The sequence below is a fragment of the Nelumbo lutea genome, chromosome 6, assembly GCF_056320005.1.
Source record: "Nelumbo lutea isolate HS-2025 chromosome 6, American lotus-T2T, whole genome shotgun sequence".
NCBI lineage: Eukaryota > Viridiplantae > Streptophyta > Magnoliopsida > Proteales > Nelumbonaceae > Nelumbo > Nelumbo lutea.
This window is the reverse complement of record NC_142689.1, coordinates 62,861,045-62,882,789: the sequence shown is the minus strand read 5'-3', so window position 1 is coordinate 62,882,789 and position 21,745 is coordinate 62,861,045. Positions and strand designations below refer to the sequence as shown.

Below are 21,745 nucleotides of genomic sequence, written 5' to 3'. Positions count from 1 at the left end.
ACAAGGTTTATTATGGCTATCCTAATAAATCTAAGGTTAAATGCTTGAATTGCAAAAATGCTGAAGTGTACCTAGGATCGATGGCCAATCGATTCAACCCGAACCCTTGAACCAAAATTCGGTAAGACTGATTTTCTCTTGTTTAAGTTGCTATTTATTTTCTTTTCTTTTAATTTCAGTATTTAAATTCTCTCACTCAATTACATTACCCATTCGGCTAAGAGATTATTGATTTGCTCCCTATGGGATTCGACCTAGAACCACTTTTACTGCAAATATTTTATTGTGGGACTAGTATTAATTTTGAGGGCTTCGACAAACCCGTCAAGGTTTGACATGGTTGAACTGGTTAAGTCCCAGGGTTATCATTGTACTCTTAGTGGGTCTGGCCTTCAAACCATTGAGAGTGCACATCTGGTAGAGGGGTTTCTTGGACTTGGGCCCTGTAAGTGAAGTTGAGTTGATTTTCCCACCTAGGGTTATATGAGTGAAAGAATGGGTTAGCATTGGGTTGGAAAAATTTGTTGGTCACATGTACTTGGTCTGAAATGACTGGTTGACAAGGTCCCGCCGCAAGGCACTAGCTAACATGATGGGTCGGGCTTGCACAAATGGAACATGATGAATATGATGACAAGGTTAGGTATGGGCCACTTTGTTGAGGATACGCAAGGACTTGGTCAATTCTGTGGGCCATCCCATTAATCTTGTCTAATTGTCAACACACATGGTTCCAATCTATTTGTGGCTCAGGTTGAAAGTAGGTTCTCATTCCACACACTCTGGCCATTGAATTCATTTTCCCTTATTTTGTTTTAACCCCCCCCCCCATTTTCTTCTTTATTTTTCTTTTTTTTTAAATTTGAAATTTAAATTTAAATTCAAATTCAAAATTTGAAATTTAAATTCTTGAAATTTAAACTCAAATTTAATATTTATATATTTTATTTATTTATTTATTTGAAATTTGAAATTTAAATTCAAATTTAGATTTTGAAACTTAAATTCCTAAAATTTAAATTCAAATTTGAATTTTTATTATTTTATTATTTTTTGTTTTTTTTTTTAATTTGAAATTTAAATTCAAATTTGAGTTTTTAAATTTTTAAAAAATGCAAGTAAATCAACCACACGACCCAGAGTTGACCTAGGGCATCCTAAACTAGTGGTTCAACCAATGTGAATCCATTTAGGTTCACTTGGAATTACACCACTTCCTTTGGTTAGCCAAGTAAGATGTGGGGATGTGAGAGGCTCCCCTTGCTCTCACAAGGACCTAATTAAGTAACCACAAAACCCGCTTTGGTGTAGCTGTTTGACATCTTTCCTTAAACACCAACATGTTAGACAATGTATGCCCTTAGCTCCAATCAGCATGATGCACATTATGACATTTATTGTAAATCAATAAAATACATATTTGATTAATGTTATTATGGTGTGTTTCTGTGTAGTACCCTTAAACTGGGCACATATGAGACTCGTGTTAGTTTAGAATCTTCACAGCCATTGGATAGATCTTGGGAGATTTATCCTACCAAGGCTGACACTGATGTACCACCAAGTTGGCTGGGGTGACTAGTCTTAGCTGCCAGGGTGAGAGCCGAGGTATATGCAGTATGGGTTTTCTTGAAATCCTTAACCGGACCAAAATTCCAGTATTACCCTAGACCTTGGAGATAGATGGGCAAAATTGGAATGTTACACCTGATCCCTAGACTCGATACTTCACTAGGTATCGGATTAGGCTGCCTTTGATATGCCAATCAGTGAGATCCTTAGAGGGGGTCAACACCTGGGTATGTTAGTGAAGGGATGAGAGATCCATCATAACGAAATTAGAATTTCTCAAGCTAGGTCTTCTGTCTTACCTGGCCGAATTGCAGATCTGTAGAAAATAAAACAAAGATCAAACAGAATGAAAATAAATTGCGAAAAGTAAATAACAAAACTAGGGTTTCTAATGGAGGGTTAAGATAGTTTTGGGGTGATCCTAAGGCTGAGAATAGATGAGGAGGGTGCCCAATATTATGTAGGGCTGAGATTTGGGCGCCAAGAAATGAATGGAGGAGATTGAGGCGCCTAGGGTTGAAAGGTGGAGATTAGAAGATGTGGGTGGCACCCTATAGTGGATGGCCGAGATATAAGATGGAGTGGAGGGATGAGATCTAGTGGTTGGGGCTGAATGGTGAGGGTTAGCAATTAGGTGGCGCCCTAGGGTTTAAAAGCTGCAAAAGGAGTGCCCTAGAATGAGTGGTTGAGATTAAAAGAGGTGGAGGGTGGAGATTAAACACGTAGGGGCAGCTAGAGTTTGATAAGAGTGAACAAATGGGTAAAAAGGCACCTTAGGGTTTGCTAAGGCGTGAGGAGCTTGCTAATACAGTAGGAGGGGCACCAAACTCGGTTTAGCATATAGAAGGCACCCTCCTGCTCTCAGTTTTTTACAAAAACACCTCCTCTCTCAGCTGGACTTCATACTAGTTTCTCAAAAACTGCATTTCAGCAATGTAATTTCCCCAGTTTTCCATAGAATTTGCAGAGAGACCCTCAGAGGTCACAACATTGAATTTAACTAGAAAAATGGCAATCTTTGACTATTTTTAGGCCGAAAATACCCCTGAAATGATGCCCTTAAGGCATCAAAATGAAGAGTTATCAAGCAACCACTCGGCCAGTAAGCCTCTGAGTTTCTTTGATCAACCGAGGTGGTGCCATGTCAAATATAGCCTAAATCTTCTCTAGGTTGGCTTCAATACTCCATTGTGTAGTGACAAAGCCCAAGAATTGGCCCGAGGTGACGCAAAAAGCACACTTGTTGGGGTTAAGCCTCATGTTGTACTTCCTCAGCGCGTAGGAAAGATCTTGGCTAGGTCTAAGTGTGTTGGTCGACCTTCAGACTCTTCACAACCATGTCATCCACATAGGCTTTGACGTTTCTTCTCATCTAGTGTTTGAAGACTTTGTTCACAAGTCATTAGCAAGTGACACCAGCATTCTTCAAGCCAGAGGGCATGACTTTATAGTCGTAAGTGCCATGCTCAGTGATGAACGAGGTCTTCTCCTCATCCTCAACGTGCATCTTGATCTGGTTGTATCCGGAGTAGAAGCTCATACCCAGTGGTAGCGTCGACGAGGTGGTTAGTCCTTGACAAAGGAAAGCTATCTTTAGGACATGCTCATTTGAGGTCTATGAAATCAATACAGATCTGCCATTTTCCATTAGCCTTCTTAACCATGACCATATTGGACAACCAATTAGGGTAGTGCACCTCTCAGATGAAACCAGTGTCAAGTAACTTGTTTACCTCCTCTCCGATAGCTTTCCAATGCTCTAATGCAAAGTTCCACTTTTTTCGTCGAACTGGCTTATAGCTCGGGTCCATGCTCAGCCTGTGAGAATTGATCGAATGGTTAATTTTGGGCATGTCAGCAGCAGACCAAGCAAAAACGTTAGCATTAGTTTTGAGGAAGCTTAATAGTTTGGAAAGGGTGTTTGGAAGAAGGTTGGACCCAATGCGCATCGTCTTCTCGAGCTCATCCTCATCTAGGGGAACCGATATGAGTTCCTCGGTCGGTTAACTTTGGCTCGATGGTTTGTCCTTGAGATTGGGCCCTTCTAATGGCAAAGTTTTCTTTATTTTTCCACTTAGTGCTGCCAAATAGCACTGTCAGGCTGTTTGTTAATCCCCTCGAATGACTCTGACACTGTGCTCAATGGGGAACTTCAGGGCGAGATGGTAGGAGGAAATGGCCGCCTCGAGTGCATGAAGGGTTAGCCGACCAATGATGGCATTGTTGGGGAGCCTATCTTAACGACCAAGAGCTCGACCATCGTCATCACCTGTCGAGGCATTACTCTTACCGTGATTGGTAGGGTGATTATTCCCTCCGGTTTAATGACATTCTCGGAGAAGCCAACGAGTGGCACATCGACCAGCTGCAGCCACTCTATAGTCAGCGTCATCTTCTCAAAAGTTTCATGGAAGAGGATGTCGATTGATGATCCGCTATTGATGAGGATACTCTTCACCATGAAATTGGTGATGGTCATCGACACCACCAATGTGTCGTCATGGGGCACCGAAACCTCCTTCAGGTCATTGTCCGAAAAGGAAATGACCTCATCTTTCTTTGGCTTCTTGGGAGCTGGCCCTTGGGTGTTGAGTTACCTGGCGTAGGCCTTTCAGGTCGAGGCCAAGGCTCAACCCGAGGCCGTACCCCAGGCGGTGACATCGATAACCCCGGCCAGGTTGTTGTTATTGTGCTTCTACTACTGCTATTGTTGAGGCCGAGATGCCAACATCACCCCCACATATTCTTTCAAGTGACTATGACGGATGAGAGACTTAATTTCATTTTTCAAGTCATAGTAATTCATGGTGTCATGGTTAGTGTCACAATTGTACTTGTAGTATTTCTTTGGGTTACCCCTCTTAAGGTTCCTCTTCATCTTTTTCTGACCACTTCATGCACTCCTCTTTCCCTACTTGCATGACGATTTGCATTTGGGTAGAGTTAAGTGGCATGTATTTGTTATAGGTCAAGACTAGCAGCTTCTTGTTGCCATCTTTATTTTTGTTGTTGCTATCACAGTTGTCTCCATTCTTCCTCTTCTTCTCTAAACCCCTTTGTCTGGGGTTGGCCTCACCTTATTGGCACTCGCTGGCCGAGGCCTCCTCGGCGGCAATGTACTTCTACACCTTCTTCAAAATTTCTGCCTTGGTCTTGGGCGATGTATTGGTGGAGGACCACTTGAGGGGTCCAGGTAGGAGGTTGTTGATTATTGCATGCATGAAGACTGAGGGGTCGAGGTCTCGGACCTCAAGCTCTTCTTTCTTGATGCGGTTGATGTAGGACCGCAGGCTTTTGCCACACTTCTGTTGGATGGACATGAGGGAGACGTGATAACCTTGCATTTTGATGCCAGACATCAATTCATGGGTATTTTCGGCCTTAGAGTAGTCAAATTGTGTCATTTTCCTAGTTAATTTCAATGTTGTGGCCTCTGACGATCTTTGTGCAAATTTTGTGCAAAACCGGGAAGTTTTCATGGATGAAATGCAGATTTTGGGAAGCTGGTGAGAAGCCCAGCTGAGAGATGGGGTGTTTTTGTGAAAAATTGAAAGCAAGAGGGCGCCTCTTAACTGCAAAACCTAGTTTGGTGCCCCTCCTACTATATTAGCTTGCTCCCTACGCCTTGGCAAACCCTAGGGCGCCTTTTAACCCATTATTTTCATTCTTAACAAACTCTAGCCGCCCCTAACTGCTAAATCCTCCTTCCCTTCCTTCTGATCTCCACCATCCATTAGGACACTCTCTTTTTAGCATTCTAACCCTAGGAGCCACCTAATTTCTAATCTTCACCATTCAGCCTTTAGCCATTAAATATCAATCTTACACAATATTGGGTGCCTTCTCCTTTTCTTCTCAACCTTATGATCACCCTAGAACCATCCTAACTCTTCATTCTAAACCCTAGGGCACCCATATTTTTTTATAAAACCAAGTTGCCACCCTCCTCTTTCTCTCTAATCCCAGTTGTATCCACATTTTTCTATAAAAAGGACCCAAGGGCTCCTGAAAAAGGGTTGGATTTTGCCCCCAGGTAAGACGAAAGGTTGATCTTGAGAACTTCAGGGGTAGAGGAAGAGGAGGACGCCCAAGCAAGAGGAGGGTTCCCACTTGCAGTTCGCCATACCACTACTACCACCTCTAGAATCGAATCCCAACCACTTTTACTTTATTTTAGTTTTAATTTATGTTCTTTCAACTCTAGTTTCATTATTTACTTTCTGCAATTTATTTTCATTTAGTTTGATCTTCGTTTTTTTTTGTAGATCTGCAATTTGGCCAGGTAAGATGGAAGGCCTAGCTCGAGAAGTTCGAGGGTTAAAGGAGAGATCCGTAGACTGCTACCTCTGATCGGATTACCGATTTTTATTTCATTTCGTCTATTAATTTATTTATGTATTTATTTATGTTTCTACATTTTTAACTTTCAGTACTGTTCGAATTCTATATTTTTCTCAGTTTAATTAATTAATTTTTATATTTCTACACTTCCCTCTTGTGTTTTCTTGTCCGGATTTGAGTGTTTATTAATTTTTCCCTTGCTTCTTTGTGGATACGACCCATTCTCCTCCCTTTACTGTGTTAGTAACTGTTTGAGAGTCAGAAAAAAATTAAATGATTAAACTGGTGTTCCAAAGTGATTAACGACACACTTTTGGACACACCAAGACAACGATCTTCGAGCACGATCGACTGTTGACAAAGTGGTAGAGGAAGAGATTGGTGAACTATTCCCAAGAACTGATGGAGTGATGGGGAGTCCCGAGAACCATCGGCGGGCTGCCCCCTTTGAAGGTTGCTGGAACGCTCGACACGTCAAGGTGTCAGAATATCCACATTGGAGCAAGAGCGCTTGGAAGCTTTCTAGGTGGTCGTTCGGGTCGATGGTTCCATCGTACATTTCAATGTAGGGGATTTGAAGTGAGGTGGGAGAGGCTTTGAGGTGATGGATTCGGTGAAGGCGTCCATTCTATTGGACAAAGGTTTCTAACTGGCGGAGGCATCACCTCGGCCCTCCTTGATTTGTCGAAGTTCATCTTGCATGGTGCCGATTTACGCTTGTAGGTCATGAATTCTTCTATCATTGGGGGCATGGGCCTCGTCCTAATCCTTTCGAATGTGGAATGGGTCAGACTAGTTCCTAGAGTATTCTGACGCAAGCATGTCCTAGTTCCTCCGAGCTCGTTGATCATTGAGGAGTTCACAGAGATTTGATACATGAGAGGGAGAGGCATGACGTCGGCTTCCAGTCCACGAAGGAGGACTGTAGTTGCCAGAGCGCTCGTCGTCGTCCCGAGGGCTCTTCACTAGATAGTGTCGTTCATGGTCCCGATGGTTGTCGCTAGACCCTGCTGGGTTTCCTCCTCGTCGGCTAGGGAGGCAAGAGGTCTTCGACGACTTGCTAGCGCATAGGCTACTGCTGTTGGATATAGAGGGGTTGGATCTTTTAGGTTTAATGGGGCGCTGGATCAGTGGAGCCTGGGAAGAGCGTCCACTATGATGCCCCTGGTTGCCAGCGGGGTGGCTACCCTGGGGGCGGCCTCCTGCTGAGCGCCCCACGTCGTCTAGTCTTTGGGTAATATTGTCGAGCCGGTCAAGGACCATCTTGAATTGGTCCATGGTGACAAGGTTCTGAGCGTTTTGAGTGTTATCTTGATTATTGGCCATTGTGTTGGAAGCTTAGTAGTTTTTTGAGAAAGTGTTCACCTAAGGGAAGTCTTAGCAATCGATTCCATAGACAACGCCAATTGTTGCTGCCTAGGATGGGATGAGGGTAACAATGTAATTATGCTTCCGTAGACAAGGGCTAGCTGAGTACAAAGGCTTCAAGGTCCGACTTGTGAGCAAAGGAACATGTCAGAGGCCCTGGGTGTTATTCCAAGTGTGGAGACTCCGACGGTCAAGTTTGTAAGTGCGTAACAAGGGGTTGGGCGAAGCCTGAGTAGAGATAGCTCATATGAGGTCACTAGAGAGCTAGGGAGCTTAGAGCAATAGAAGCCAATATATCTTACCTAGGGAGTGACACCACTTATTTATAATTGAGCTTGCCTCGAGTTTGTTATTAGTTGACGACTAGGATGCAATACGGCCCATGCCATGTGTCACCATCTTGGGCCTGCCATGTGCGCCTAAATCAATAATATATATTAAATATTCTCTATATATTTATATATATATACAATTTATTTATTTAATATACTATAAATTATATTTGGTGGGTTTGGACTCGATAAGGTATGTAACGTTTGGACCCAAAACCAAATCGGTTGGTTCTCGGGACAATCAAGAACACCCAAATATCCAAAACACCCAACTTTTAGCATTAAAGCCTTCAAATCCATCGTTAAATATACCTGATACCAATTTAATGGTTCCGATCAACACCCACTTGCACTTCAATTCTCATATCAGACACCACCATTAAATCCTAGACATTCCAAAATACTCACCCTCAAAATTTTAGCTCAATATTCCTCCGTTTACCCTCTCATTAAACCAAGATTCCCTTTTTTAGCCTTGTCATAGCCGAAACACTTGCAACCCAGACCCCCTTGATCCAAACACATCTGAGCCAATCAAACAATACATTTGAGACCTAAACACACCGAAACACCACCTTATAAAGTTTCGACCCAAGATTTCATTCTAGATTATCCTGTTGACCCAAAATCTTACGATCTTGACCCCTAGACCAAAACCGCCTATAAAATTTCAGCCCAAAACTGCCTTTATTTGCCCCTTCATTACACCAAGATTCCATTTAGAAGCCCTAAATTGACAAAACCACTACCCCCCATATCAGCCTGATTTGGGCCCAGTTGGCCACCTTACTACTCACCTCATACCGCCCAAAAACTCCATCCTACGAAATTTTAACCAAAAACTCCATCCTACGAAATTTTAACCAAAAACTCCCCCCAATTTACCCACTCATTAGGAAAGATTTCGTTTTGGTCAATCTGACTGGCCCATGCACACCAAACCCGAATCAGCGATCAAAGCCATCACAACACTTCACATTTTGGCCTATAAATCTTAACCATCCACCCATGAATCCCGATTTAATCCCTTAAACCCGGTTGGACCGAAGTTATACTCGATTTGACAAAATTACAAAGCCATATTCCACCTCTGATTCCACTCCGTTTTTCTTCCTTTTTTATCTTTGATCTTTTTTACCCTTCCATTTTCCTCTCCATCCATCGTTCGGTACTGTTCATCTTCCCTGACCTCGCGACACCCGAACAGCAGCGGTGCGGCGATCTGCACCTCATTTTCGTTCGGATTTTCGGTGGTTTCTCATGATCTTTTTGAGAGTCTTCTCATCGTCCATCATCCACATTGGTTCTTCTAGTGTTTTATCTCCCCTAATATACCGTACAAGCTCTGTCTCATTGTTGGTTGAACAGAGCCGACCGGAGCAAGATCTGCCGGAAGTATTCCTCTCAAGTTCAGCATCGTTTCTCAGGCCGAAATCTCGGTTCAGATCCGACCGCAGCAAGATCTGCCGGAACTGTTCACAGAACTCCCTGTTTTTTGTAAGTCTCGTTGTCCAGATAAAATTAAAACGGTTTTGAACAATGGACGGTCCAGATATTGAATTGACCGGTCCAAATGGTCCAAACTATTCATTGAATTGGATTGGACCTGGTCCATTAATGGACTTACAATGGACCGGATCGGATTGGACCAAATCCAGTCCATTTGACACCGCAAGCATAAGCTGCGTCTTATTTAAGCTCCTTCCCCTGTTCCTTGCATTTCAGACCGCATTCGCACAGTGGAAGAAAATCACTGAATAGTAGGACTCTCGAATCTCTTCGTCCATCAACAAGAACCGAACAACTGAAACGCAATGGACGCCATGGATCCGACTCGAGCTTTCGTCAAAGACGTTAAGCGTGTTATTGTTAAGGTTGCACTCATTCTCTTCTACTTGATTCTTTATATTTTTCACTTATTGGTGTGATTTATTTGCAGCGTTGTGGCTCTAATTCTTTGCCATTGGTCTTTCTTTTCGTAAACCCTATTTTTTTGTTAGTGAAATCTCTGATGACTTACAAAACCGTTATTTCTGATAGAAATGCCAGTGATTTTTTAAGTAAATTTATCTTCTTTTCCTTTGATCGTTCTGCTGTCATACTTTGCTTTTAGTACTAAACTGGATTAGTTGAAAGCTTTATTTGGATTGTGGAAGTTGATATTTTGATTGCATTTACACTTGACTCCAAGATTTTGTGGCGAGTAGAAGAAAGCTTTTCCCCAATTTGAGCTAATAATTTGCTAATACAATGTGGGTAGCGACTGAGAATTTTAGCTTTGTTACTGAAGTCACTAGCTGGCTTGATGGCTGAGGTCATTTAGTATCGTCTGCATGTAGAAATTCCCCATTCTTTAGTTCCAACGCTAACGTAATCCACTCAGACATCAGAGTAGCTCTATGGCTGGTCCCATCAGTATCTTTCTTCAACTTCTTTCCGTTATACATTTATAGTCCAAAAACTTGTACGGAGTGGTTGGGATTACACTGTTAAGCTAAAGTGGCACAACATTTTGGCTAGATATTGCTTCCAAGTTCACAGATGAATAGATGAAATGATCAGTGAGAGCATGCTTTTGCTTAAATGCTTTGGCTCCTGCTATTGCAGTGACCACCATTACTGATTTTATTTAGTTCCGATCAATTTGTGTGTTTGATAAACATTAGGATGGCCATTCTATAAAAGTAGAAGACATACGGACAACAAAAGAGAACAATAATAAAAAACAGTGTGACAGTTTCCCTTATCCAATCACTTGCCAGATAATCCAAGGTAAAAGGGCCTTATTGGATAATTCAATCTTATATGTGACCTTCAATCAATCTAGGAGGCATAACATGTTCCCCTTTCACTCTATTCTTGTACATAATATTTGTTTTAGTAATATTTTCCCTTCGTTATTGATAAAAAAAATCATGTTTGCATATGTTGGATCTGTTGCATAACTTACTTATTTTACTCAGGATATGTATAGGGGAAGTAATGTCACCAATGGACGTTTTTTCCTTTTCTTAGGAAATTTTATACTTGGTTTAATGTCACCACTCACCAGTAGGTGTTTTATTTTTTATGTTTTTGCATGACTTACTTATTTTGCTCAGGATATGTATAGGGGAAGTAATGCAAATTGAAAAGAATTTATCTTGTTATATTTTAAAGCAGGATAAAGTTCTTAATCAAATGGGTTATTGTCATTAAGAAACACAAGAATCTTTAAGAATGAGAGCAGCTCTATTGATTTTGTTTTCAAAAGATATTGGGAAAAGTGTTCTCTTAGCTAGCTAGACATAAGCTGTTTAAAACTATAGGTTGTAATTCCTTTTCTTATATACGATAATCTTTTTATAATGCAGGGTTTGGAGGCATAGTGCTGCAGGGGCAGCTTTTGTATTGTCCCTGCATACAGCATCTTGTTGTACGGTTGTACTTGATGCTTTTATTTTCCTATAATAGTATTTCTATACTTCTCTCAAAACGGCCTCATAAAAACATTCTCTCAAAAAGGGTTATTGTCATTGTTACATCTTTTCCACTAGACTCTAGATTTTGGTACTGGTACTTGAGTAGTTTGATAGTCCCTGTGGATTTTTTAGTTGACATAACTCCATGAATACCATTTGTTTGACTTCTTGCAAGTGCGGAATTCTTTTTTGGTCTTTGATTTCATCAATTAATTCTAGTGGTTTGTGATTTGACATAGAGGCTCCTGTTTTGTTTTGATTATAAAAGGTTGGAACTGCTGTTGTCACCAGAGCTGATGGAAGATTGGCCTTGGGCAGACTAGGAGCACTTTGTGAGCAGGTAACCTGGTTTTTTTTGTTCCTGGTTATTATAGAACTTAGATATTGCTTTACATTTCTTTTATACCCCCAATCAAAGCAGTTTAATTTGGAGCTTGAATGCTACCCTCTTAATGAAATGAACTGCAGATTAAAGAATTGAACTCTCGAGGCTATGAGGTTATTTTGGTTACTTCAGGTGCTGTTGGTGTTGGCCGTCAAAGGCTTAGATACAGGAGATTAGTTAACAGCAGGTTTCCGTTCTTCCTTTCTGCTATCACATTTTACTTTCTCCGAAGGAGAGAAAATGCAGTCTGATTTTTTCTACTAGAAAGTATTAGTGCATATCCTTATAATTTTTTGACAGTTAGGCACTAGTTACTTTCTGATTGATTCTTATTACCTAACTAATGCGTAATTTGGATTAAAGATTTCTGTTATTTGACAAGGAATAGATTGTCAACTGTTTGCAATTTTTTCATCGTTCTTTTTGGGAGTACCATAAGATGAATTGCAACTACATATTTGTAAGGTGCCAATCAGCTGGTTGGTAAGGTCTCCTACTGGTTGTAGCAGAGACTTGGGATCAAATCCCACCTGCACCTGGGTTGGGGGATGGCCTACCCCCCCCCCCCCCCCCCCCCCCTCTTGTGTAGCCCTTCAAAAGAAAAAAGTAACTACACATTTTGACCTAAATTCTATATTGCCTTCTGATTTCATTTTCATAAATTTTCATTCATTCAACCTCCACCTTCGCTTTCTTGTTCATTTTAATTTCTGTTAGGAGCAACTCCAGCTAAAGAATGGCATCATTTGAGAAATAGGATCATTTTAATTACTTTTTTCTGCTCTTTTCAAAGAATTTATTCTCCTGAGCATCATTTGCCTTCTGCCAGTTTCATGGGAAAGTATTGTTTCTTTCATGATTGTCCTGGTGAACATGGATGAAGGTTGACTATAGTTTTTCTTCTCACTAGAAAATAACATTTTATATCTACTTTCAGCCTACTGTAAAATAAATTAAATATTAGGTATTTAAAGGCCTTTAGTAAACACATATAAGAAGATGAAGAAGTTGGTTTTCTACTTTCCTCGCAACTTGACAAACAATGTATATAATGCTCTTCAAAATTAGAAAAATAAACAGTGGTGCTACTAGAACAAGCAATGCTTTTTGCACTCTGTCTTGATGCCATTTTTATAGGCTAATGTTTGTATGTATCCTAGATTAGATATGGTACACAAATTCCCATATGGTAGAAAATAACTATCCTGCTCTTTTGTATTCTTCTAGTAACCTCATCATAGATATCTATCACTAGAAAAGCATCAGAAGGCCTACAAGCATTTATGGTTATTGAATTTATTTCTTCCACCTGACTTGATTTCTATCTATTACTTTTTGCAGTGTTTCATGTTGGTTCTTTTTTCTTTTTGCATATCTTTTTGAGAGAAAATTCGTGTGTTTAATAGTTTAGTGTCTTTCAAAAGAACATCTTATAGTCTCTATTACCTTCCATATGTAACATTTTGCTTAAATATTTGTAAAAGTATTACAATTTCAAATTTCTATTCATTGGCATAGGCATGAGAACACTAACACATGCCATTATGAAACTGTCTGTTTAGCACTTTGCACCTGTAAAGCGACAATGTGTCTTTTCTGCCATTCAAAATTTGAGTCTTGATTTGGGGGACTCCTAAATTTCCTTTAGAAGATAGAAGACCTTTGATTATGTGCCTATTGCCTACTTCTATATCTGATAAGACCAAGAGTTGCGGAAAACCAAGGCCTGTGCACGGGAATAGCCAGCCTGCCTACCAAGTTTACAAGAAAAGGGAGAAGCCACGTCAGCAAGAATGTAGTCCAAGTGGCTGACCGTTAGAACAGAATAACAGTCCTACAACAAGCGGTAACCATCTTGTAACAGACTGAAACTGTAAACAACTTACCTGTCTATAAAAACCCGAAGAAGAAATAAGGAGGTAGGAATTCCATTTGAACAAATCTCTCTCTCTCTCTCTCTCTCTTTTTCTCTCTCCCTCTGAATCCCCTTTTTCTTCCCCTCTCTCCGTTTCCCTTCATTTTCCTCTTCCCTCACGAGCTTGGTTCACTCTACGAACCCTGAGTTAGGCAACACCTAACAGATTGGTATCAGAGCATGATCAATACGCGATCTACAACCATGGAGGCCCGAGTTGATCAAGTGGAAGTCGAGCTCCACCGAGTTTCAGGCGAGATGCGAGGTATCAAGGATACTTTAACAGAAATCTTGCAAAGATTGGAGCAGAGCCCGTCGGTTGAAGATAGGGAAATTGACCAAGATCGAGTTAGCCAAGGAAGCAACCGAAGAAGCAGCTCCACCCTGGAAAGAAACACCAAACTGAGCTTCCCAGTTTTCTCAGGCGGAGACCCCATCCCATGGATATACAGGGCAGAAAGATTTTGTGAATACAACGAGACATCCGGATCAGACAGGGTGGCATTGGCAACAATGCATTTGGACGGAGATGCCTGGTATCAATGGTACCGTCGAGGACATCCCCGTATTTCATGGCTCAACTTCAAGGATGCTCTGTGCGTCCGATTCGGGGCTTCCGGTTATGAAGATTTTGACGAGAGTCTTGCGAAGATAAAACAAGTAGGAAGTGTTTGTGACTACCGATTGGAGTTTAAATGTCTATTGTTGAGAGTCCAAGGGTGGTCAGAGAAGGTTTTGGTCGGAGCTTTTGTGGGAGGACTCAAGGAAGAAATCCGTTTGGAGGTCAAGGTGATTCACCCAGCAATAGTAATGGCCGCAGCAGCCCTAGACTGCACCCAAGAAGAAAAGATAGCTCAAGCCCGACGTCTAAATAGGCTCTGGCAGCAAACGAACAAATCATTTACTACACCAAGATCGGAAGGGATGGGGTCCGGTAAAGATGACAGCATATTAGGCAAATCACTAGGTAACTTAGGCTAGAGTCCCGTAATTCCATTCAAGAAATTAATGTGGGCAGAAATGCAAAATTGTCGAGAGAAAGGTCTCTGCTACAACTGTGAAGATAAGTTTGTCCCCGGTCATAGATGCAAAACTCAATAAGCCTTCCTGTTACAGACTGAGGAGGATCAGCAACCGGAAGAAGGATTGTCAACTGAAGAACATTGGGTGGAGACCATACAACCAGAAATATCGCTATAGGCCTTAGCAGGGTTCTCATCACCCCAAACCATGAGGGTGACGGGTTTAGTTCGGGGTCGCCAGGTGTCTATCCTAATCAACAATGGTAGCACTCTAAATTTTGTAACCACTGTTCTAGTCAAACGATTAGGATTGCTAGTTCAGCCCACAACCTCATTTAAGGTCCATGTGGCAAATGGGACCTCACTCCAATGCGATGGAATTTGCACAGACATTGGGTTACACATCCAAGATCAACAATTTCGGGTTGATTTGTATCCACTAGAGTTAAGTGGGCCAACATTGTATTAGGAATTCAATGGTTGTAGCAACTTGGGCCTATTCTATGCGACTAGGCCCTTTTGTCTATGGATTTCATGATAGAAGGGACAAGAGTACATTTGCAAGGCTACTCAGATAGCCAAGCCAGCCCAATAAGCTTGGAATCCATGTTGAAAGAAGCACGAGACCCGAATGAGCTCATCATTTGGGGATCAAATCATACAGGCCCAGGATACAACAACTCAAGCTGACAAACAGCAGCTCTGCAACATCCTCCAGCAATATGTTGCAGTTTTCAAGGAGCCAACGGACCTACCTCCAACAAGGAATCATGACCATAGAATCCCACTATTGCCGGATGTGCCTCCTAACAATGTAAGGCCCTACCATTACCCTTATTTTCAAAAACAAGAAATTGAAAGGTAGGTTCAAGAACTGTTGGATAAAAATTTTATTCAACCTAGCCATAGCCCATTTTCTTCATCCGTTCTTCTTGTAAAAAAGAAAGACGAGATGTGGCGATTTTGTGTGGATTATAGGGCACTTAATAATATTACGGTTAAGGACCGCTTTCCAATTCCAATAATAGATGAGCTACTGGATAAACTCAAGACTGCAAGAATTTTTTCAAAGTTGGATTTACGGGTTGGATACCATCAGATTAGAGTCCATGAAAGTGACATTCCAAAAACGGCCTTTCGGACTCATGATGGTGTTAGACAGTGTATGCCCTTAGATCTAATCAGAATGATGTACATTATGACATTTAATGTAAATGAATAAAGTACATATTTGATTCATGTTATTATGGTGTGTTTCTGTGTAATACCCTTAAACTGGACACATATGAGACTCGTGTTAGTTTAGAATCTTCACAGCCGTTGGATAGATCTCGGGAGATTTATTCTGCTGAGGTTGACATTGATGTGCCACCAAGTTGGTTGGGGTGGCTTGTCTCAACTGCTAAGGTGAGACCTGAGGTACATGCAGTGTGGGTTTTCTTGAAACCCTGAGTCGGACCATAATTCCAATATTGCCTTGGACCTTGGAGATAGATGGGCAAAACTGGAATGCTACACCTGACCCCTAGACTCGATTATGATACTACACTAGGTGTCGGATTGGGCTATCTTTGATATGCCAATCAGTGAGATCCTTAGAGGGGTTCAAAACCTGGGTATGTTGGGACAGTCCGAGAATTCATCTGAGTGGGTGATCATAGTGACAGGATCAGCCCCTTTGTCGGACAAAGTGAATGATCGGGGATACACTCTCTCTTATGGAAACCTAAACTGCCGGCAGTTGATTTCAACCGTTGAAATTTGTTTTGCAAATTATATTTATATAGAGATACACACACATACATACATATATATATATATATATATATATATATATATATATATTTAAGGTTTCAAAATGTTTGCAAAAGGTTTTAATTCTCGGGATTCATATGAGTAGAGAGTGCAACACTGTACCTTGCAACCGAGGGAGAGGTTCTCTCTTGTCAGGCAGCGTTTGATCATTATGGGCTGAGAGGTTAAGTGTAAGACCATTGAGGGTAATACCTGATGGGCTAATCTTGCATCTGTCCACAGTCCTTAGGTTTTTATAAGGTGGCTTGACCCAAGGACCATTTAGTGTAAATGTTGGACCCATTAAGAGCTCATGGTGATGGACTCAAGGGTTCACTGTCTCCTATAGTGAATTCGGCCAAGCCTTGTAACAGAGGCTGGGCTGAAACCCATGTGGCTGATGTGTAGATCAATGTTTGGGTCCCATGCCATACAAGGATAACCAACTGAACAACAGATAGGAGGCTAAGTGAGCAGATGGACTTAATGGGCCTAAAGCCCAATTCGAACTGGCTTAATGAGATTAATTAAAAGAGGGCGGTTCTAGGATTTAGATTAGCAGATAGGATAAGGGATTATCCCTATCCATTCAAAGAGTCCAGATCCAAATAAAGATTTGGATCAGGAAACTCCTAATTAGATTAAGAAGGCTGATCTTTATCTGTAGATAAGATAAGGGATATCCTTATCTTTTAAAGAGAGTTCAGATCCAAATAAAAGATTTGGATTAGGAAACTCCTAGTGGGATTAAGAGAACCTCTCTTTAAGGATATAAATAGAGGAGTAGGGCGAACCTCCAGATCATCTTATAGACTATTGATTTCCAGAGAGAGACAACACAATTTGATTGCACTGTCTTCTTCTCTCCTGCTCTTGCCGCCATACCAGTTCGATCTTCACCTGTGGGAGTGATCAAGAAAGGTTCTTGATATTACCTTTTGGTAGAAAAGGTAATCTGAAGTCGTGCTCACCAGCCCTTCATCACATTCTTGCTGAAGAATTCGGTTCTTGCTGAAGAGCCGTCCTGCTGATTCTGCTTCATCCTGCACCGTGTCATTGTCGGTGGAAGCAGTCTTTGGATTTCTCCTTGGGCGTGAACACCTTCATTGGGGGTTATTATTACCTCGTATCAGGTATATCCCTCCACTCCCTTTTGATTTCAGATCTGGTTCAGTTTGGCTTCAAGATTGATCATTGAAAATGTAGTTTTCTAAAATAGGGAATGTGATTCTCACATGGGAGAGAGAAATTTTTGAAATTTTGCCCAACCTTCCTGTAGGGTTCGGCCATCCATATGATGGATCTCTCATCCCTTCAGATGGCCACTATGAGTTCTGTGTTATGCCACTTGGCCTTACAAATGTCCTAGCTACCTTCCAAGCCTTAATGAACGACTTGTTTAGGCCACATTTACGTCGTTTCATATTAGTCTTTTTTTATGACATTTTGGTGTACAGGCCCACATGGGCCCAACATTTTGTGAATTTGCAGATCACCCTAGACATTCTGTTACAAAATCAATTGTATGTCAAAGAATCGAAGTGCGCCTTTGGGCAGGGCCGTGTACATTATTTGGGCCATGTGGTGGAAGATGGAAGGGTCTCAGCAGATCCAGACAAGATAGCTGCCGTCCAACTGTGGCCAATGCCATGTAACACCAAGGAACTCCAGGCATTCCTAGGACTCACAGGGTACCACCGACGCTTCATTAAAAGCTATGGGATAATTGCAGCACCACTGACAGCCCTTCTAAAGGACTCATTCAGATGGGACAACAAAGCCCAAGTAGCATTTGAAGCCTTAAGAGCAGCGGTGTCATCCCCACCAGCTCTTGTCTTACCGGATTTCAACAAACCATTTGTGGTTGAGTGCAATGCATCGGGACTGGGCGTGGGAGCAGTGCTGATGCAAGATGGTCAGCCCCTTGCCTTCTTCAGTAAGGCATCATCCATCACACAAAACCACTCTTCAGTCTACAACCGGAAATTGATGGCAGTTGTATTAGCAGTTCAGCATTGGTGCTCCTACTTGCTAGGCCGTAAGTTTGTAATTAAGATTGATCACCAAAGTTTGAAATTCCTATTGGAACAATGGGTCCTTTCTCCAGATCAGCAGCGGTGGGTCTCAAAGTTAATGGGCTTTGATTACACTATTGAATACAAACCAGGAGCAACAAATAGGGTTGCGGATGCATTGTCACGTCAACCTAAACATGGAGTGGGGAGCATACTCCAATTGCAGGTGTTCCAACAACCCACGACATCGCTATGGGACCAACTAAGGGAGGCAGCTGACAGTGATAAGGAACTCCAAGCAATAAAGACACAGTTGTTGCAGCAAACAGGGGACAAACCGGGGTATTCTATCCAAGGGTCAGTGCTGTACTATAAAGGTAGAATGGTGTTACCAGTGGACTCAGCACTTTTGGACCAACTCATAAATTACTTCCATGCAACACCGATGGGTGGACACTCAGGAGTCCTACGCACATATAAGAGAGTGTCATCCCAATTTTATTGGAAAGGTATGCTAAAATCCATGAGGAAATACATATCTACATGCTAGGTATGTCAACAATGCAAGTATGAGGCCCAATCCCCAGCTGGCCTACTAAAACCATTACCCATACCCAACCAAGTTTGGGAAGATATCTCTATGGATTTTATAACAGGCCTACCGACCTCTGCCGGTAAATCAGTTATACTAGTAGTGGTTGATCGCCTTACAAAATACAGCCACTTCTTAGCACTGCCACACCCATTTACTGCAGTTACAGTAGCTAACACTTTTGTGCGGGAAATAGCTCGACTCCATGGGTTCCCAAAGTATATTGTTTCTGACATAGATCCAGTCTTCATCAGCCTCTTTTGGAAAGAACTTTTTTGCCTCCTAGGTGTACAGCTCAGCAAATCCACAAGCTACCATCTACAGTTAGATGGGAAAATGGAGGTGGCCAATCGTTGCTTAGAAACATATCTACGATGTTTCACCGGAACAAAGCTGAGACAGTGGTTCAGCTGGCTGCATTGGGCTCACTGGTGGTACATCACTACCTATCAAATATCGGCTGGGATGACCCCTTTTAGGGCATTATATGGTCGTGATCCACCCACATTGATTCCCTATGAGAGGGGCTCCACAGTAGCTTCACCAGAAGAACACCTGCTAAATCGAGACAGCATTCTACAGGAACTTAAACAGAACCTACTCCGGGCCCAACAATGGATGAAACAATCATATGATAAACACCATAGGGAAGCACACTATCAAGTTGGTGATATGGTTTACTTGAAATTGCTTCCCTACAAGTTGCTTTCTGTACAAAAGCAGAGATGGAACAAACTGGCACCTCGCTACTTTGGACCCTTCAAGATCTTGGAGAAAATTGGACCTCTTGCATACAGATTGGATCTCCCACCAGATTCAAGAGTGCACCCAGTCTTCCATGTCTCAGTTCTCAAAAAATGCCTGAAACCAGAGGCTATAACTCAACCACATCTTCCAAAATTCTCAAGTGATATGAACCTAGAAACAGAGCCGGTGCGTATCACTAATTCCAGATGGGTCAAGAAAGGCTCCAACATTGTTCCAGAAGCCTTAGTTGTGTGGTCACAACTACCGGAAGAGGATGCCACATGGGAACCCTATCTACAACTGCAACACCAGTTCCCTCATATTGATCTTGAGGGCAAGATCCAGCTTAACCAGGGGGGTATTGATAAGACCAAGAGCTGCGGAAAACCAAGGCCTGTGCACGGGAATAGCCAGCCTGCCTACCAAGTTTACAAGAAAAGGGAGAAGCCACATCAGCAAGAATGTAGTCCAAGTGGCTGACTGTTAGAACAGAATAACAGTCCTACAACAAGCTGTAACCATCTTGTAACAGACTGCAACTGTAAACAACTTACCTGTCTATAAAAACCCGAAGAAGAAATAAAGAGGCAGGAATTCCATCTGAACAAATCTCTCTCTCTCTCTCTCTCTCTCTCCCTCTGAATCCCCTTTTTCTTCCCCCCTCTCTGTTTCCGTTCAGTTTCCTCTTCCCTTACGAGCTTGGTTCACTCTACGAACCGAGTTAGGCAGCACCTAACAATATCACGGTCATACATGGTCTTATCTCAACTATTTGGGATTGGAAGAAACATTTTCCACCATTTTATCTATGCAGGATAACTTTCCATTTACACAACACATTCTTTTTATGACTACCATAGTTCTCTTCCTTCCCTTTATAGCCATCTGTTCAAAGGTTTTAGGTTGCAGTAGATAATATTTTCATAAGTGAGTCAATGGGATTTGCCACATTTTGCACCTTTATGTGAAAATGCTAATGCAGGAGCATCAAAGCAGAATGTTTTCAATTCTAAATCATCTATTCACTGGAAAAATCAGTTGATAATGTAGGAACAGTTTGAGGGAAATATATGATGTTAATTGGAAACTGAAACCAAATTTGTCTAGGATATGTTTCTCAATGCTACCATGAAGTAGTGGCATATAAAAATAAGGGTAAATTACAAAGACCCCCCTATACTATGGGATCTGTGACAAAGACCCCCTGTACTATGACCATGAGACAAAGACCCCCCTTGACCGTTAAGTCAGATGACGGAATGCGTTAATTACCAAAATACCCCACTAAACTTTTTTATTTTCTTTTTTTTTGCCCTTTTTCTCTTAAAACCTATTTAATCTATTGTTTTCCCTTTTTTCTCTTCTTTTCCCCTCCCTCACCGTCCTCTCTCATTCTCTCTCTCTCTCTCTCCCAACTCTTTGAAATTAAAAAAGCACACACCAAAATTGCCAATCCTTGAATCGTTTATGTGTTCGCTAAATTAAACAAAGCAAGATGAGAAGGAAACTAACTAAACGCCTAAACTCCTAAGAAAGAAATCTCTCGGCAGCTCTCTCCCTCCAGATCTTAATCAACTCACCAAGGGAGGAGAGAGATTTCTTCTCGTCGCTACTTTGTTTTTCACCTCAAGGTGGGAAGCAATGAATAGCAACTCTTTGCCCCTCTTTGTTTATTTCATTGGAGAAAATGGGAGAACAGGGGGAGGGAGATGTGGAAAAACGATGAGAGGTGAGAGGAATGGAGGTGGAGGAGACTGTTGCTGCCAGAACTATGTGTCGAAGAACCGAAGAAGATGAACAATGCCCCCCTTGGGTCATCGTAGAAGCCAAAGGTTTCAATTTTCAAGTCAAAGTCTTCCCCTCGCAATAAGTAGAAAAGTAGAGAATCATGGCAGGCTATCCGTCAGGGTATCCAGTTCCAGGATACATCTACGGTGTGCCACCTGCCTAGCCGTATGGAACGGCCACTCCCTACGGAGCACCACCGGTGCAACCCTACGCTGCGCCTTCTACGCCCTACGCTCCCGACCACACGCCAGGGGACAAGCCCTCCAAGGACAAGCACAAGCCCCATGGAAGTGGAAGCAGCTCGGGTGGTGCTCCTCCGCCTTACTCCACCTATCAACCGTCTTCAACACCACCGTCCTCTAGCTACCCACCGGCTTCCGCCCCACCACTTTTCGGCTACCCACCGTATGGAA

The 21,745-nt window shown here is 42.0% G+C and overlaps 2 protein-coding genes across 6 annotated transcripts in view; both read left to right on the top strand.

Annotated features, from left to right (window-relative positions):
* The window catches only part of LOC148849223 (ubiquitin carboxyl-terminal hydrolase 14-like), a 58,780-nt gene extending 52,721 nt beyond the window's left edge, over positions 1 to 6,059 (top strand). The window contains exon 3 of the mRNA XM_088949106.1: positions 5,838 to 6,059. Coding sequence (XP_088805232.1) covers positions 5,838 to 5,872 — 35 coding nt within the window. The 3' untranslated portion in view covers positions 5,873 to 6,059. The remainder of the gene's footprint in view (positions 1 to 5,837) is intronic.
* A 2,605-nt stretch (positions 6,060 to 8,664) lies between these two features.
* Positions 8,665 to 21,745, top strand: part of LOC148849222 (delta-1-pyrroline-5-carboxylate synthase) — a 53,939-nt gene continuing 40,858 nt past the window's right edge. For 2 of the 5 annotated variants that reach the window (XM_088949101.1, XM_088949100.1), the window contains exons 1-4: positions 8,717 to 9,110; positions 9,339 to 9,487; positions 11,343 to 11,414; positions 11,543 to 11,646. In XM_088949101.1, coding sequence (XP_088805227.1) covers positions 9,428 to 9,487; positions 11,343 to 11,414; positions 11,543 to 11,646 — 236 coding nt within the window. In that variant the 5' untranslated portion in view covers positions 8,717 to 9,110; positions 9,339 to 9,427. Of the gene's footprint in view, positions 9,111 to 9,338; positions 9,488 to 10,966; positions 11,029 to 11,342; positions 11,415 to 11,542; positions 11,647 to 21,745 lie in introns of those variants that run through there. The other 3 variants (XM_088949102.1, XM_088949099.1, XM_088949103.1) reach the window with 3 other exon arrangements.